General features: G+C 34.6%; 2 protein-coding genes across 3 annotated transcripts; one reads left to right on the top strand and one right to left on the bottom strand.

Moving 5' to 3' along the window:
• The first annotated feature begins 465 nt into the window (after positions 1 to 465).
• LOC104904798 (nucleobase-ascorbate transporter 1) lies at positions 466 to 7668 on the top strand. 2 transcript variants are annotated; one of them, XR_007270153.2, is made up of 15 exons: positions 466 to 714; positions 2511 to 2608; positions 3395 to 3571; positions 4224 to 4324; positions 4426 to 4501; positions 4698 to 4757; positions 4845 to 5032; positions 5131 to 5227; positions 5396 to 5482; positions 5907 to 5965; positions 6061 to 6152; positions 6236 to 6313; positions 6399 to 6553; positions 6830 to 7218; positions 7507 to 7668. XR_007270153.2 is itself a non-coding variant. In XM_010693182.4 (14 exons), the coding sequence occupies exons 1-14, from the start codon at positions 639 to 641 to the stop codon at positions 7040 to 7042; spliced, it is 1557 nt and encodes a 518-aa protein (XP_010691484.2). In that variant the 5' UTR covers positions 466 to 638; the 3' UTR covers positions 7043 to 7350. The 2 variants fall into 2 exon arrangements, 1 of the variants encoding a protein (XP_010691484.2); XM_010693182.4 differs by lacking the exon at positions 7507 to 7668 and having other exon boundaries at positions 6830 to 7350.
• Positions 7669 to 7844: 176 nt separating this feature from the next.
• LOC104904797 (probable sphingolipid transporter spinster homolog 2) lies at positions 7845 to 16909 on the bottom strand. The gene is made up of 17 exons (XM_010693181.4): positions 16774 to 16909; positions 16278 to 16447; positions 15617 to 15745; positions 14694 to 14795; positions 14196 to 14300; positions 14048 to 14123; positions 13576 to 13650; positions 12823 to 12925; positions 12667 to 12732; positions 12075 to 12147; positions 11132 to 11211; positions 10399 to 10475; positions 10084 to 10197; positions 9754 to 9873; positions 9314 to 9442; positions 9057 to 9135; positions 7845 to 8433 (listed from the first exon to the last, which is right to left on the bottom strand). The coding sequence occupies exons 2-17, from the start codon at positions 16445 to 16447 to the stop codon at positions 8321 to 8323; spliced, it is 1611 nt and encodes a 536-aa protein (XP_010691483.2). The 5' UTR covers positions 16774 to 16909; the 3' UTR covers positions 7845 to 8320.
• Positions 16910 to 17020: the final 111 nt, after the last annotated feature.

Genomic DNA, 17020 nt, shown 5'->3' with positions numbered 1-17020 from the left:
TCTACATTACTTTATATACGCCCACTTACTATATATTGCATTTATTAAGAAACGAAAGAATTACTTATATAAAAAATTTGCAATAATGGTAATATGGTATGACTGTCATGCTACCATGCTAACATGATTGCAATTTGCATGAAACAATCACCCTGTAAACATTTGACCATCAAGGCCACTGTCGTAGTTAATAAACGAAACAGAGCTTAATTACTCCAGTAACATAAGTACAAACAACTCAAATTTTAAATTTAAAATCTTTCATCATATGATCAAATCAACAACAACAACAACAACAAATTAAATGTTTTTTGAGTTTATAATCACTTAAACTTCCCGCAGAAAGAGCAACTAAAATCCAAATAATAAGTTTTTGTCACTTTCTCTCTCTAACTTTAGTCCTTTATATTTATATCATATTTTAAAATTTTCTCATTCTTCTATAACTATTCCTAATTTCTAGCCACCTTTTTATCTGTTAAAATTTTCCACCTTTTTTTCCACTTTAATTCTTCCACTCTCAAAATTATTCTCTCTTCTCTTTCACACTTCTCTTACTTTCTCTCTCCTCTGTATTTTTTTCTGGGTGTTTCTCTCTCTTCAGTGAGTGTAACAGTGGAGCTTTGAAGCTCTCAACAATGGCGGATATTAGTCATCCTCCCATGGAACAACTTCAAGACCTTGAATATTGCATAGACTCTAATCCTCCTTGGGGTACTTTCTCTCTCTTAATTACTCTTTAAATATTTGATTAATGGGTACTATAAACTTTCATTAATTTGGTAATTATTACACTTTTTTATCAATGGAAATTCACCTTATTTTTTAGTTTTCTAAAATGTCCCACCACCATTGAAAAAGCTTCAAAAAGAGATTTTTTTTGGTTTATTTACATGGGTTTTTGGAATGAAGAGAAGGGTTCATTTTAGTTTTTTTGGAATTATTATTAATTTGTTTAAATTTGTAATCTTTTTTTATAAAAAAAATGTAATTGCATTTGTTATCTGCCACATTTATTGTAAAAGTTATAGTTTTTGTTTCAAGTGGTCCTATTATTGTAGAAAATGGAATGAAATTTAATTGGATTTATTGGGTTTCTGAAAGTATAAGTTTAATTTTGGTAGTAGGAATATTTAATTTTTATTTTTATAAATATTTTAGTAGTCAAATGTGACAGCTTTGTCTTAGTTATATGCTTGTTTCTATTAATGTTATGGTGTCACTTTCTAATGTTCCAGAAATGTCGATTATCAAGTACTAGTTTGAAGTTTTAGAACATCATTTTCCATCTTGGTTTTATGGTAAACTGTTTGTTGATCAAATTCTTATCACAATTGACTATAAAATACTAATTGTTAGAATATCTAATTATAGAGGTTCAAAATCAACCAAATTATAATTGGTCAACAATGCTGATTTTAGTGCTGTTAATATAATTTTTTTGTATGAGATGTAACATTACACTAAAACTAACAATGATAGATTGGTTGTAGTATGGAAACAAACTCATTGAGATGAATGATTTCTGTGTGATCGAGCGAATGAGTGTCCATGGAGCTTTAGAAGTTTGTTGTGTCATGAGGATGAGATGAACATTTGCTAGTGGCTAGTGGCTGGTGGAAATGAATGATAATTCCGTTCTTTACGAAATTTTGAGTTCCTATTATGGGGTGAGTTGGTTTGTTTCATAAGTGGTCTTCAAGCTCCATTATCAGATTAAGGGGTTTCTAAATAAAAAGAGCTTTACTTAATGTGTGACGAAATTGTAACTTCTGTTGTGGTGAAAAAAATAAGAAGTTTTATTTTGGAGTGTTAAACTAGATCTAAAATAAGTCCTCATAGCAGAAATTCTGCGTCCAAGCTAGAGCGCAAAACAAGATTTTCAAATATTATGATTACAAACCACTTTTGTAGGTAATTTGGATCGTTTAAAAGCATAAAGCTCCTTATTAAGTAGATCCTCTTCTGGTGATGATCACTTTATCTTGTGAAAAAATACCATATTACATGGATGGTAGTTCTATACTTTGTAATCTTAGTAATCCATCCACTAAAAGAAACCCTTTTTCGCATTGTGAATATGAGATATCAAACTGCAAATCCTGGAATGACGGTTCAAAGTAGTAAGCAGTACGGTTGTTGAATCACATCAATCAAACAGCGTAGTAGAAGGGGGCTTTCCTTTGGTTAAATATCCACATGCAACATTTTGGAACTTCCCAGCCAAAAATTGCAAGGATGACGTTGCAAACTCTCCTCCTACATTTCCCACTGAGAGTAACCTTTCTGAACTATGTGGTCACGAGTGTACCCGGTAGTTCTATACTGTCAAAACTTATAGTTTTGATAAATTCTCAAAACCTTGATCTTACTTCAATATGTACATACTAAGTTACTAACTAATATTGCTAATTCCCACCATGTATTCTACTTTTTTAGTTTAGATTGCATGTACGGTAGCCTTTTGCATTTCCTTCTTTTTGTTTTTAACTAGAAGCAACATGTTGCAGTTGAAACCATCCTTTTAGCATTTCAGAACTACATTCTGATGCTTGGTACAAGTGTGATGATTCCTACAATAATCGTCCCTGCAATGGGTGGATCTGATGTAAGCCCTTTTCCCTAAGTCCTTTCTTTGCCTTCTATATCAAGTTGATTTACATGTTAGATAAAGTTTGGGTAAAAAATAGCAAGTGAAGAGCCATTTTCCTCTTTTTATGGAGTTCAGTCTTCCTGTTTCAATCTTTTTGTATGTATTACAACATCATATTTTGATAGAACTTCTAGAGACTAACATGTAAAACATGCTATATTCCCAACTGTTTTACAATGTTTTTAAAATATAATGCAATACTCCACTACAAGCCATTTTTCTTGGTTCTTTTCCACTTCCTTAATCTCTGTGAAAGTCGACAAAGACAGACATTGTATTATGGATGGCCTATCCTAAATAGGATTCGAGATTTACTCGGACTCGGGGTGGGTACTTGTGTTGGACACAAGTATATGTCAAAGTATCGTGCTTGGCTATCATACGCAAAATCTCCATGACTTTGACCCTAAAATGGAGTGTCGAAGTGTCCACACCCATGTCGGGATGTCGAAGATCAACATGGATAGTTGGGTACTTGAAGTGAAATGAAGAGTCTGAGTAACATACGGAAAATTAAAATGTGCTCTTATGGTCAAGGTGAAGGTATTAAATGAACTTTAAGATTTTTCTCTTTGTCCTAGAGATATTAGAGTTCTCTTTATCATTCAAGATTCATGTATTTCAAGAGTTCAAGCAAGATCAAATTTCTCTTTATGTTTCTTGATTTTTCTGGTTGTGCAAATGCCAGTCTACTATGCTTCTGCTGCTCTGCACACTGTGATACCTTCTTAACATGACCAGGGTGACAAGGCACGGGTCATACAAACTCTCCTATTTGTGGCAGGGATTAACACACTCTTGCAAGCATTGTTTGGGACCAGGCTACCCGCTGTAGTTGGAGGATCGTTTGCTTATATTATCCCTGTAGCATACATTATAAATGACTCATCACTGCAGCGCATTCCCGATTCACATGATGTAAGTTCATCCTTCACTTTGTTTGACTTCATGGAAATCAGATACTTCTTAGCTTTGTCCATTCTCTGGTTCAGTAAAGTTGCTATGTAGGACATAATTTATCTACTCAGGCATCTAGCTTTTGTATGGATTTTAATTAATTAAGATTCGGAAGTAGAACTTAGGCTCTCTTTGGTTGGACATAGAACATTTTCAATAAAAATCGGTTTTCGCTTGTTTGTCCTTCACGAGAAAGGTTAGAGAGAAAAGGAAAATTGATAATAGAGGGGAGAGGATATATGGGAGAAGAGAACAAGGAAGGTAAGCTATAAAAAGAAATATTTAGCATTACTTCCTTTTGAAAGATGGTTTTTCATCCCGGGGAGAACTATTTTCCACCATTTACAAACCAAACACTATCTAAAGCTGAGTGCAAAATGTTCATGAAAATGCAAGCCTTTCTTTTATGGTATCTTAAAGTATTTAAACCTGTAATTTTCCCTTTTCTTTTAAGGTATTTTATGTTAACCACTAACCAGTATATGTAGATTGAACTATTTTCTGTATGATGTTGACTATATTAGCTTTTGTTAACCACTATCAATATATTGAACTAATTTCTTTTCTTCTGACCATTTTGCTCAAATCCAACTCTTTTCCCTTCTTTTTCCAGAGATTTATTCAAACTATGAGGGCTATTCAAGGAGCTCTGATTGTTTCTTCAAGTATACAAATCATTTTAGGTTACAGCCAACTTTGGGGCCTCTTTTCACGGTATGTCTCAGATCTCGTCGCAAGTTTAGTGTTTGGTGGGTCCTATTCTCTTGTTGCTTGGTGTTTTTATGCAGATTACGTACATTTGCATGTTCTTACAGATTCTTTAGTCCTCTTGGGATGGCACCAGTTGTTGGATTGGTCGGCTTAGGGTTGTTTCAGCGAGGATTTTCAGCAGTAAGCTCCAAGAGTAATTTTTGACTAAGTGTAGATAAATAATACTCACAAAAATCCTAATCTATATTGACAAATAATTTTTTTTACTCATGGCTAGACATAAAATCTAGCACATCAAACATCCCATAAATAATTCTCTTAGTATTATTTCACTGGCTATAACAGTTAACCATTTCAAGCTCTTTTCTCATTTCAGCTAGGAAACTGCGTAGAAATTGGGTTTCCAATGCTCTTGCTCGTGATTGGAACGTCTCAAGTGAGTAACTTGGTTAACATACTTGTACTAGTTTCCTTTTATTCATCTTAGTGATAATAACGAGTAGTCTGGCTTTGTTCATTGTAGTATTTGAAGCATATCAGACCTTTGAGGGATATACCAATATTCGAGCGATTTCCAGTCATTATTTGTGTCACGATTGTGTGGGTTTATGCCATTATATTGACAGCAGCTGGGGCCTACAAACATAAACCCCACAGCACTCAGATCAGTTGTCGTACAGATAGGTCAAATCTCATATCAACAGCCCCATGGTAATTTTCCTAATGAAGCTTATAGCAGTCGTATGCCCTTCTAAAAGTTGTAATTCATTGGTGTGTTTAAATCTTTATATTTATTGAACTTCATGCAGGTTTAAATTTCCATATCCTTTGCAATGGGGCCCTCCTACTTTTGCAGCCGGTCATTCCGTTGCTATGATGGCATCTGTTTTTGTTTCGATGATCGAAGTACCAACCTTGTATCTTTGAACTTTGGCAACCCCTTTGTTTGCATGTGATTTTTCAAAAACTTGAATTCTTCGAAAAGAGTAGTTTAATCTGTAACATATCAGAACCTTCATTTAGCCTTAGCAATAATACGTTTCGTTTTTTGTTTGGATTTTGTGAATTTTACAGTCAACTGCTGCTTACAAGGCAGCATCCAGGCTTGCGATTGCTACTCCTCCTCCAGCTTATGTTCTGAGTCGCGGCATAGGATGGCAGGTAACTTGCTATTTCATTGACCACTGGACTTCTTGATTGTAAATAGTGACTACTAGAAATAAGATTGACTGCTAAATTGGTGGAGTAAAAATATACAAGTTCAGAAATGAAGGATAACTATACTATATTTTAACTCAATTCCTGTGTAATGACCCCCAATAAAATGAGTTCGGCTATTTATTGAACAGTTCTCCACAAAACAAAGATTAGGGGGAGGGGTGGGGCAAATCTGTAATGTCAGTTCGGATTGGCCATTGGGCTCCATAATCCTCCTCTCGCTTGTTTTATCGAGAATACTCTCAATATGACCTTTTTTTCCAATCAAATATGGCATAATATTTAGAGACAGAGGGATACCGTTAAAGAGGGTAGAAAGACAATTTTTGCTAGCACTAACAATAATACGTATTTATTGCTTTCATAGGGGATTGGAATTTTGCTGGATGGTCTCTTTGGAACTGGCACTGGATCTACTGTGTCTGTGTAAGTTCAAATAACATAAAGGTCTGGCTGTCTTGAACTTCCCTTATGCTCCTCCCTCAAGCAAAATGACCGCCTTTCTTTGCATCATATTTCAGGGAAAATGTCGGATTGCTAGGGCTCACTCGAGTAGGAAGTCGGAGAGTGGTTCAAATCTCAGCCGGTTTTATGATTTTCTTTTCTACTTTAGGTTGGATTTGCTTTTATGTATATGTTAATAAATAACCTTAATTCCTTAAATCTTAAATTATTAACTATAACTTATTGTGGCAGGAAAATTTGGTGCTGTTTTTGCATCCATACCATTCCCTATATTCGCTGCATTATACTGTGTTCTTTTTGGCCTTGTGGGTATGTGTGACAACTTCAACTTTAACTTTACTATGTCGCTGAGATAATAGTATTATTTACTGAACTGGCTTTATTTGGTTTACAGCTTCGGTTGGACTATCATTTCTACAATTTACAAACATGAACTCTATGAGGAATCTTTTTATAATTGGGATCTCTCTTTTTCTCGGTATATCTATACCTCAATTCTTCGACGACTATCTTCCGCATCATGGCCTTGTTCGGACGAATGCAGGATGGGTAAGTTTCGTTGCAACATTGCAATAATGTTTCAAATTATTCTGTGTAACTTTTCAAAGTCCCTCCATTGCAGTTGTAGTTAGCATATATCTGTGCTTCTGACTCTGAGGGACTTTCTGCCAAGCGTTCTTCTCTACTTTTTCTTTAATAATGGGACCCACTCCCCTCACAACGTTTTCATAAGCTCATTTTGACATTTTGATTACTATCATTCAAACTGATAGGAAAAAGAATCAACATTTTGTTTATATCTATTTTGCTGTTCTTCTTTGGCAGTTCAATGCATTTGTGACAACGATCTTCATATCATCACCGACAGTAAGCTTGATCATTGCAGTTTTCTTGGACAACACATTAGACGTAGAGAGATCAAAAAAAGATAGAGGGATGCCGTGGTGGGTGAAGTTTAGAAGTTTTAGAGGAGACAACAGGAATGAAGAATTTTACACATTACCTTTTAATCTCAACAGATTCTTTCCTCCTACATAGTAAAAACCGCCCTTGGAATTTTATCAGTTCTGATAAGACTAACCATGCTGAGTTCAGATAGACGACGGAGATTCAGCAACAAACTGGATATATATTGATCGTAAAAACGCTAGATCATTCTAACGTATCCGGTGTAATTTTTGGTGGACCGTGTGCAGCAAGGTCCTAGAGTTAGGGTAGGTTCTATATCAATTCTTCTCAATGCCTTATCAGGTGTAAATGGCATGCAATAAAAATAGCATGTTTATCTTGCATGAACTTTTGCAATTGTGCAGTTTATATCTATATAAAATGTCTAATTTCTGATTTGTTCAAAGATGCACAACAAATTAATAGTAGTTGGAAAGCTGTAATAGATTTGATTATGAAACTATTCTGGGCAACCCAGTTAAATTTCAGAGAATTCAAAATTTGATTTACTTTCTCACTTAGTTAAGTTTATTTTATTTATTTGTTCTTTTCAGGATTTATCTAAAGACTGAATCAGAGGATATGAAGACTAAAAACTTGATTGAATTATAATGTTTTGGGACATTTAAAAGCAAACTATAGAGTTCAAATCCCCGAATGAGAAATCGAAATATAATTTGTTTTGTAAGTTCAAAACACGAGTACAAAATGTACAATATCGGACTTTTTATGGAGATTCTTGTGTATAACTATTACACGCAACATTTGACTAGTATATGATTCCAGTCCCAAAGAAACTTTATCTGCAAATAGTTACATTCTTTCCTTCAACAAACAGAAAGAACAAAAGCAAAATGAAGAATCAAAATTAAGAGATGCCTCACATTATGAATAATATAAAGAATCCAAATTGCTTGATATTTCAGAAAAGCATGAATTATGAGTATCTAGTATCATGGACCAGATAAAATTGATAGCATCCTACTCTATGATTAACTGTACAGAGAATGAGCAGGTAATAAAAGCTAAACAATCCTCTGCTACTTTACTAAGAAAAAATTGAGACCCTGAAAAAAATCTTAAAGAGGGATAAGACAGACCAAAAGATATTCCTATAATTTACTCACAAAAGAGAATATATATACAGTTGCAGGACAGACTGTGCTTCCCAGTTGCTATGAAGTTGATAGCTTAAACCTATTTCACTCTGCCTAGTGTACTCGTGTTGGATAGTTACATGTCCAAGTGTTAGTCTCGGCTATTTGATGAAAAGCAATTATATTTCGGTCCAAAATGAAGTGCCAAGGACCCAACATGGGTATCTGAATGAAATGGCGAGTCTGAGTTATATAGGCTGAAAGTTACGAACTATGCAATAGTTGCCTCGTCCTCTAGCAATGGTGCTTTGTTAGTGTTGTTAAGTTCGCTGGTTTTATGTTCGCTCTCTTCGTTAAATTTGTCTGGACAGCGAAAAAAGATCCCTGCCACAAAACACAAAACTATGAGTTTCATGGTAAGCAACAGATACACAGATACCCTCGTGTAACTAAACTTAATTAGGGTAAAACCATTTATAGATAGTTTTTAACTTCAAAGAAAAAGTTTGGTAAGGAAAGAGATAGGATTCTCGTTTGATTCTACTTCACCATCTATTGATGCATTAAAATGTTTACAGTCAACATGCCTCTCTTAAAGATAGAATCTACATAAACCAACCAAAGGCAAAGTATTTACTAGTCCTCCTTTGGTCCAAATAATTGTCCTATTCGACATCTACAATTTTCAATGCACTCTTTTGGTCATAAGTATCTCTGATCAGATACAACTACAAACTCGAAAAAATTGATACCAAAAACACGCATTGATATGAATCTAGTTAGAGCTAAGTCAAAAGTTTCAGATATAAGTGTGATCTGAAAGGTCAAATAAGAATTCTTCGTGGACAAGGGAGGGTGTGTGACCTAAGAGCCTAAGAAGTGATACATGGAACCGAGTACGGGAATGTAATTCGCCACCTAATTTTGTTACCTTAATCCAAAAGTGTACCACAATACAAATTCACACGTTTAGATCATAGTCTCTGGGTTCAGGAAATAAGCCTTACCTATGAACCATATTACAGCTGCTAGAAACAGAATAGATGTCAAACTTAAAGCTGTCTTCCTCCAATTATGAATATGATCCTGCAACATGCGATAAACAGTTTAGTAAACTCGTGAAAATGGTATCCACAATCGTAACTGTGAAAAGCAAGTGTGCTTACCAGCATAAAATAAACTTTCATAAAGGTATCAAAGTATAAAATGAAGCCCTCAGATAGAATATGAAGAGCATAAGGAAGAAAGTGAAGTGAAAATTTACCTGGAGGACGCCAACAAGAGGCGAGGAAGGTACATCACCAAACACATGAATTGATACAGTAGACATGGCCATAGAAAGTGGTCGTAAACTGGGCTTAACACAGTGTAGACACACATAATTTACAGGGGCCTGCATGTAGCAACAAGTAAAATATTAAATTATAGCTTTATAGCATAGAAGTATAATACTTCCTCCGTTCTGAAATAAGTGAAGCACTTCTCTCTTTTATGTGAGAGCTCTTTGAGAGAAGTGTTCACTTATTTCAGAATGAAGGAAGTATAATATTAGTTAGATTTTTTTGTATGGTTATTATTATGTCCCTATTAACATCACTTACAAGCAATTCTAACTTAACCATGAGTTTCACATTATAACAAGAAAAAATAAAAAGTTTGAAACCATTAAAATGGCCATTGAACAGACGAGCTTTGGAAAGATACCTGAGTTGCAAAGACTAGGAGTTCCCCAATTGCAAAAAAAATGAGGAAATATATCTCCCTCTTGAAACAGAAAGCACTAAAGCAAAATACTGCTCCGAGAAAAGTTGATGCCGACAAAAGCTGCAGTTTTCCCAAGAAAGATTGTCACCACACTAAAAATGATGAAAAAGACTAATATACAGACCACGCCAACATAACTTTAAGACAGTTAGCCATCGCAAGATTTTTATTTCACGAATCAAAAAAGGTCGTTCAGCTGGTACAGTGTTCAAAAACCAATCTGCTCTGAGCTCTCTGCCAAAACACAGCCGTCAAGTTTTTTGCTTTTACCTTGAAAGCATTGGAGATGGTGGAGTTCACGTAATCAAGAAGGAGACCTCCACCAATAGTTCCAGCTAACCCACAGCCAACTGTAATCCCACCAAAGACCATGTCTGCATTGTCCTATAAAATTACCCAAATTGTTGGTTAGACATAAATTGCGAGCACATTGCAACAAGTTCATCCTTAACACATGACAAGTTCTAAAGACGATTGCTCAGGACCTTAGGAAATAAACTCATGATTACTAAGTATTGACCCCCCTCCCCGAAAAGGAAAACAAAGATAGCATAAAAAAGGAATCTAAAAGAAGTGAGAACCTACCATTTTGTAAATATTGTAACCAGCCTTTGGTCCCCAGTATGAGTATGCACCCAAAACAAAGTTGTATGATATATAACCTGGAGAAGTAAATACATACGCATAAACATTCTAAGTATCCGACTCGCCATATAATGACTTTAAGAGGCTATCTACCATAGGCAGCAACAACCATTTGTTGAACTAAAGGGGAATAAAACAGTATAATAATTACAACCTCCTCTCTAAAAATAATAGACCACATTTGCTTTTAGTGATTATTATTTTTCAAATTACGAATTTTAGTCCTAATAAAACAATATTTTGTTACTCTTAATGGTTACTCTGCCGACTATTTCATACTTTTTGCGATAATTACATGATGCAAAATAATGGTCAACAATGACAATATTCGACCAGATGTATTAAATGTGGTATTCATACTGTTTCAAGTTAAATATAGTACTTGCAGATTCGAGTGGTTTCAACTTTCTTCCTTATTTGGCACATGGGTCCTCCCTAACTCTCCTCATCCAACAGCAAAATTCTTTTTTTTTGTCCTTCCTATCCTCTCTTATTTAAAAATTGTCCCCAAACAGTGTTATATAACATTTGAAAAATGGAGGGAGTAAAACATTTTGAATGAGAAGGTGTACAAGCAAACAAAATAATGTTTACTCTTCTTCAAACAAGATAGGTTCAACAACCTAGATCAAGGATGTTAGTCGGAGCTCATTGCAGAAGAACATGGAAGTACCTAGAACATTGACAACATAAACCTTATTGGCAAGAAGCACCTTCATGTCACGCAAACATCTGGTAACTTCATTCCCTGATCTGCAATACAATATCAAGGAAACAGACTAAGTAATTTGGATTAAATGTGAGAAGATTATATATGAAGTACCAACTATATAGCATATGCTCCATTTCAAAATATAGGGCATTTAAGGTTGTATATTTATAAATTAAGGAAGGACTTCAGTTCAGAAATACGACAGTTAATTGAGAGTTGATTAACAATTAGATGAATATCAGAAAGAAAAAAGGCAAATTTGAAAAGATAGGATTGAATAGTGCATTAGATTTGTAAAGTGACTTACATTGTATATATGCTCTATAGTTTGAAATGGACAGAATAACATGATAGCAATGAACTCAACAGTGAGAGATGGAGCTCTGAAGAGAAAGTTAAGTAATGGAGATTGGGCAAGGGGAAAATCACTCAATTACAAACCATACAAAGGAAATTTGACAAAAGAATATTTCCTGAAAAATGTTCTCTTACCAACTACACTCAATTAATTCAAACCAAAGCCTATTTCCAATGGTGTCAAAAGTTCATTGTTTGAATTTGTAGAATAAAAACCCTATTAAGATGGCTCATTGAACTTTGTGCACTTCTAATTATTGCGGAGTAGCATACAACTGTTGCGAATTGAATAAAGTATTTATTTCAAGGGTAATGTTGTGTACATCTGACTTCTCTTACCTTACTCAGAGAGTAAAATCATTAAAAGCATGAGGGCAATGGACTAATAAGGTAGACGTGTTGTAATTAAAGAGTTGAAAAGTTTGAGTATCCATAAAAATATTAGTATTTGTACTTCAAGAAATCACTTGAAGATAGGAATCATTTGAAAGATTCTCTATCTAACAATATTAAACCCTTTTTGTCATAGAGTAAGGTTTAAACTTACTCAGAAGCTTCACCCAAATTATCACTTTTCTCTTCACCAGATTTACTGTTATCAGTCGCTGAAATCTCTGAGTCTGCAAGACAATCCACACCAATCCATAATTAAAAATGATGACAGCCACGCGAGCATCTAATTACAAATTACTTGAGGAATAATAATCTTTTGAATTTCATAAAATAACTGGATATGAATATTTACATCATTCTAACTTCGCAAGCAGATAACATAAAAATGGATTAATCAGAAATAGTTGAAACAAAGGAGACATAGTATAGTATTTGAGCGTATCAGACGCATGTTACAATAATTTCACATGACTCCACCAGATGCTCAAAGTAAATCAGTGACACACTCAGTATTCTGGAAACTGTCACATGAAGCACATCCTAAACATACTGCATTTATTATATGAAAATGTTCATCACGCCAAAAACATGATGTTCACGAACCACGTATATCTACACCTATCTATGTGATCCTTCAATGAATCCATTTCAAATATCAACTTTGAGACATAAAGAACATATATAAATGCTTGACTAATAGTCCGAAAATTAAGAGAGACAAGGGGAGCATCACATTTCATGCACACCTTGTGTATCAGGAGCAACTGTTTCCACAGATGCCAATGCCTTTTTGGATCCAGCAGGTGCAAATCCTGATTATTAAGGATGAAAAAAGAAATATAAGTTCAATCTAGCAGCAGTACAATAAGCTTTTAAAAGTACTTCATGGAGAAATCACACACCTTTCAACTGCAGTGGTTTCATAACAAAACATAAAATAACAAATGGAACCATCAAGATTGCCTCTAAAAAGAAAGCCCAACGCCACGCAAGATGGCTTCCGACCTATAATATTGAAACATAACAGTATGGTAAAATAACAATCACCCCAAGAATTAATCCTGAAGCAGGCACAAGGGGGCATTGATTACAAGGCAAGTTAATCTTGAGTAGATTTCTCAGCTATACTCATGACCGAGCTTGTGTCAACTGAGCTCTAGTCAATTTTAGACGAGTAATCTACAGCTTAGTTAATTCATTTATCACTCGTAACTTGATATTGTGATTGCAATCAAATAACCTCTGTAAGTAATAAAGAGATATATTAGAAAGACACCAAGGGGTGATCACCCACATATATCCAAAAATGAAGAGTCAATATATCCAATGAAGTGGCAACAAATATTTTCAAACTTAATTAAATAGATTATTTTAAATTTGCTGAAGATACATCTGTGTTAGTATAAAACGTTATGTCCACTTTCTGAAATGCACTTTTACTGTCTGCCACATATATTAGCATATATTAGCAAGTAACATTGTAAACTACAAATTTTACTGCCACATTGCACTGCATTTCCTAGACAGGAGAGAGATTCCACAAACAGTATTCTATAAAAGCACAAGTTTGACCAAGTGTAACACATTAAATTTCAAGCAACAAATGTTAGCTCTAAGCAAGATCTTCTATGACAGCAAAAATTTAGCGAACTTACCAAACCGCCAAAAATGTAGCCAACTGCATATCCGACTGGAATACACATGTAAAAAAATCCAAGCCATGCTGTTCTCTGCACAACAAAATACAAAGCAATCAGAAATACAGTTTGATTGATCATGTTGCAGTTACATGGTCAGGGCTCAGGGAAGAAAGACTAGCGCAATCATATTTGGGCAGTGGAGCAGGGCAGAAACACGTGAAAGTTGAAACTGATAGCTATAAACTCACAACTCTTCAGTGGTCCAGAGTAACTGGAACATTAATGAACCACGAAACCCCACCAATGCTATATGATCATAAAATGTTGCAGCAAGACAAATATAGGAGCCATCTTAATTCATTCATGCTACCCCTAATTGAATCTAATTACTAATGCATGCATTTTCAGAATACAGGATATAATATGGTCAAATTCTGAGATGTCCCCAACTCCTCAAGAACGGGAGGAGAGAAGAGAAACAGGATACCTGAGTATCAGGGGCATTATCATCGATGAAGGGGGCTGCAAGACTGATAAATGACGCCTCACCTACACCAACAAGCCTAAAAAAGAGAAAATCCTATGAGTAACAATTCAGAACTTAAAAGAAGGTGTAACAGCCAGCTTTGACTTACATTCGGAAAATGGATATGGACCAGAAATCCCACGAGCACCCACAGCCAACAATAGCAATAGTCCAGACTAGCAATCCGACTCCAATCAATCGAAACGGATTCACACTGCAAAGATAAAAAAAAGGGCATAGTGTCATCAGACTCACATCAATCATGAGTTCATGACATCCCAGTACATCTTCACATTAATTGATTGCTGCAATAGATTTAGAAAGGTAAGCTCATTGTCCTTCAGCTAACTTGAATCTATATTGGTATCTGTAAACCAATCCCGAAAAATAAATTTCACATAAAAAAACCGGGATTTTTTCTGGGTTTTAATACTGCAATGACTTGGATAACCAGATAGAAGTGCCTAGAGTGCATCTGGTCTGCAGTAAAAATATCGGAAGTACCAAATAAAATTCACTTCTTCTAAAATCAGCCCAGAAGTCCAGAACACATTCTACATGAAAAATAAAACAAATTGATTTTAAAGCTGAAAACGAAACTACACACCTCTTTGCTAATGTAGCAAATATTGGGGAGGCAATAAGGAGTCCAACCATGAAAGCTGATGATAGCACACCATCTTGAAAATTGCTCAAGTTAAATTGGCCCCTAGATACATTAAACACAGCGATAAGATCAAATTACGAGGACACAAGAAAAAAAAAGTTAAATCAATAGAGATGGCTGACAAATTTCAATTGCAAAACAGGATATGTTCCAAAGATACACAGACAACACGGTGAATAAGTAACACAAACAAGAAGACAAAAATAGCCAAATGCCTCTAATCGTATAATATGTGCATAGGACAAAATCAAAGAACAGGGACAATAATGAGACAACTTAAAGGAAATGACGGAAAGTAATTATTGAATAGATAAATGACAAAATAGACATTTACTTAAGAATGCAAACATGCAAAACTATGAAGATAAACACGACTGTGTTCCAGTCCCATGTTCAAGTTGTGTGTTATTATTTGATCAATGTTGTAACTATTCACTATTCAGGCAGCATTTAGAACTCCAACAGCTAGTAGCGATGAGCTTTCACAGTACAAAATTCAGGAGACCCTTTGTACCATATTATCATTTTAAACATCTGACTCCAATTTTAGCAACTACTGTTCTTGTCCTGGCCCCTGACACCCCGGAAAAACCTATGAGATTTCTTTAGCCAGAAAATACGAAAGGAGAAAAAGATTCTCAACTCAGAAGAATTCGGAGCACCCTCTTAGAAATGTCCCATATATTTGTCAATGTTAACTTTGCAACGGATGCCAATGATTGATGTACCGGTGAACTGGACTAGAAAGCAGATTATCAATTTTCCTTATAAATTATTTAATAATGACATTGAGTCCTAATATCCTGAACTCTGAAGCAAAAAATTGAAAGATAGAAGACAAATATTCAGTTCACAGAGCTTACTGAATGCCACTACCACCAGAGCATATGCCACCCTCACATGTCTGGCGTTCACCATTCACACCATTGCTAGCAATCGCTCCTCGATCCAAATAGTTTATCAAGTTGATGACACAAAATAATGCCAGTAACCTGTATAGAACACACAATGAGCTCTAACCACATAAAAATCTGCAATCTAACCAAAAATCAAAGACCACAAAAGATAAACAAAATCACCATAAACACTAAATCCCAATCAAGCAACAACAGCCAGTGATCATACTTGTTTACCCAAAATCAACTCAACCCTAATTAAACTAATTTCCTCATAATCCATTATTAATTTCCTCACAATCCATTATTTTTCCCACAACTAAAATTGCATTTAAAAATCATTCACAATTTGACAGAATGAACAACCCACATATAATTTACTTCAAGACAAAGAATTCTACCATGATGCAAACACCCATCAAAGAACATCAGATCAAAACAGATGAAGAAAAGAATACCCAGTTGCCTAAATCACAAATCTTTCCAACAAAAACAAGCAAATAAACCAAATCAAACTCCCATAAAATCAAAAAAATCATAACAACATAAAGTCAAACACCCAGAAAAATTAAGAGAAAGAGAGTATAAAAAGTAGAAGGATAAGAAGAGATGAAAAAAAAAAGGTTACCTTTTTGGAGTAAACCATGAAGGTTGAATAGCAGAATCTCTGATCTCAGAAAACCCCATCTTTTCTTCTTCTTCAGTTTTTGTTTTTGTTTCTTCCCCAGTAACAGCAACAACAACAACTGAAGATATCTTTGAATCTTCTTCTGCTGGTTTTACCTGTTCTTCTCCCATCTATGAAATAACCCCACCAAACAAAACCCAAAAAAAAAAAAACAAAAAAAAAAAAAGAGTAAAAATTCTCAATTTTTTTTGTTTTTTATTGTCTGAGAAATTGACTTCTCACTTCTAAGTGTTTCTGAATCACGCAATGTGATGTAAATGGTATAAGTTGAAGCAATAACTCAATAAGTAGAGCAAAAATAAAATAAAAATGTGATCTTTTTTAATATTTTTGGTTAAAAAACGGAAATTTTAGCTTTCAAAAAACGGAAATTTTCTCTCTTTAAAAAGTTTACTAAGATTAGATTTCAAGATTTTGTTTCTCTATCATCTTTTACCTATGCTGTCATTGTTGATGCCACAACAACCGTCATCTTGTGGTTGATTGCTTTTTTGAAAAAAAAGTTTGTTAAAATTCAATTTTTTCAACCATCTTTTGTTAAATATTGAAGATAATAATCCTAGTAAAGGCAGGAATAATTGACGTGGATAGAAGATTAGAGAAGTGAATAGATGATAAGTTGAATTTTGCGGTAAATTTGATATACTTCCTCCGTTTTATATTACTCGTTACACTTCTTTATT

The sequence above is a fragment of the Beta vulgaris genome, chromosome 9, assembly GCF_026745355.1.
Source record: "Beta vulgaris subsp. vulgaris cultivar EL10 chromosome 9, EL10.2, whole genome shotgun sequence".
Classification (NCBI taxonomy): domain Eukaryota; kingdom Viridiplantae; phylum Streptophyta; class Magnoliopsida; order Caryophyllales; family Amaranthaceae; genus Beta; species Beta vulgaris.
Note: the sequence above shows the minus strand (reverse complement) of the source record. Positions and strands in the feature narration are given on the sequence as shown.

Excerpts from the sequence above, each read along its gene's own strand:
- LOC104904798 (XM_010693182.4), top strand. The coding sequence starts at position 639 with ATGGCGGATATTAGTCATCCTCCCATGGAACAACTTCAAGACCTTGAA. Across the intron at positions 5,228-5,395 it reads TTTTTGTTTCGATGATCGAA|TCAACTGCTGCTTACAAGGC; the intron begins GTACCAACCTTG and ends TGAATTTTACAG. Across the intron at positions 5,966-6,060 it reads ACTGGATCTACTGTGTCTGT|GGAAAATGTCGGATTGCTAG; the intron begins GTAAGTTCAAAT and ends ATCATATTTCAG.
- LOC104904797 (XM_010693181.4), bottom strand. The coding sequence starts at position 16,447 with ATGGGAGAAGAACAGGTAAAACCAGCAGAAGAAGATTCAAAGATATCT. Across the intron at positions 15,746-16,277 it reads TCATGGTTTACTCCAAAAAG|GTTACTGGCATTATTTTGTG; the intron begins GTAACCTTTTTT and ends TGTTCTATACAG. Across the intron at positions 14,124-14,195 it reads TCCATATCCATTTTCCGAAT|GCTTGTTGGTGTAGGTGAGG; the intron begins GTAAGTCAAAGC and ends TCTCTTTTTTAG.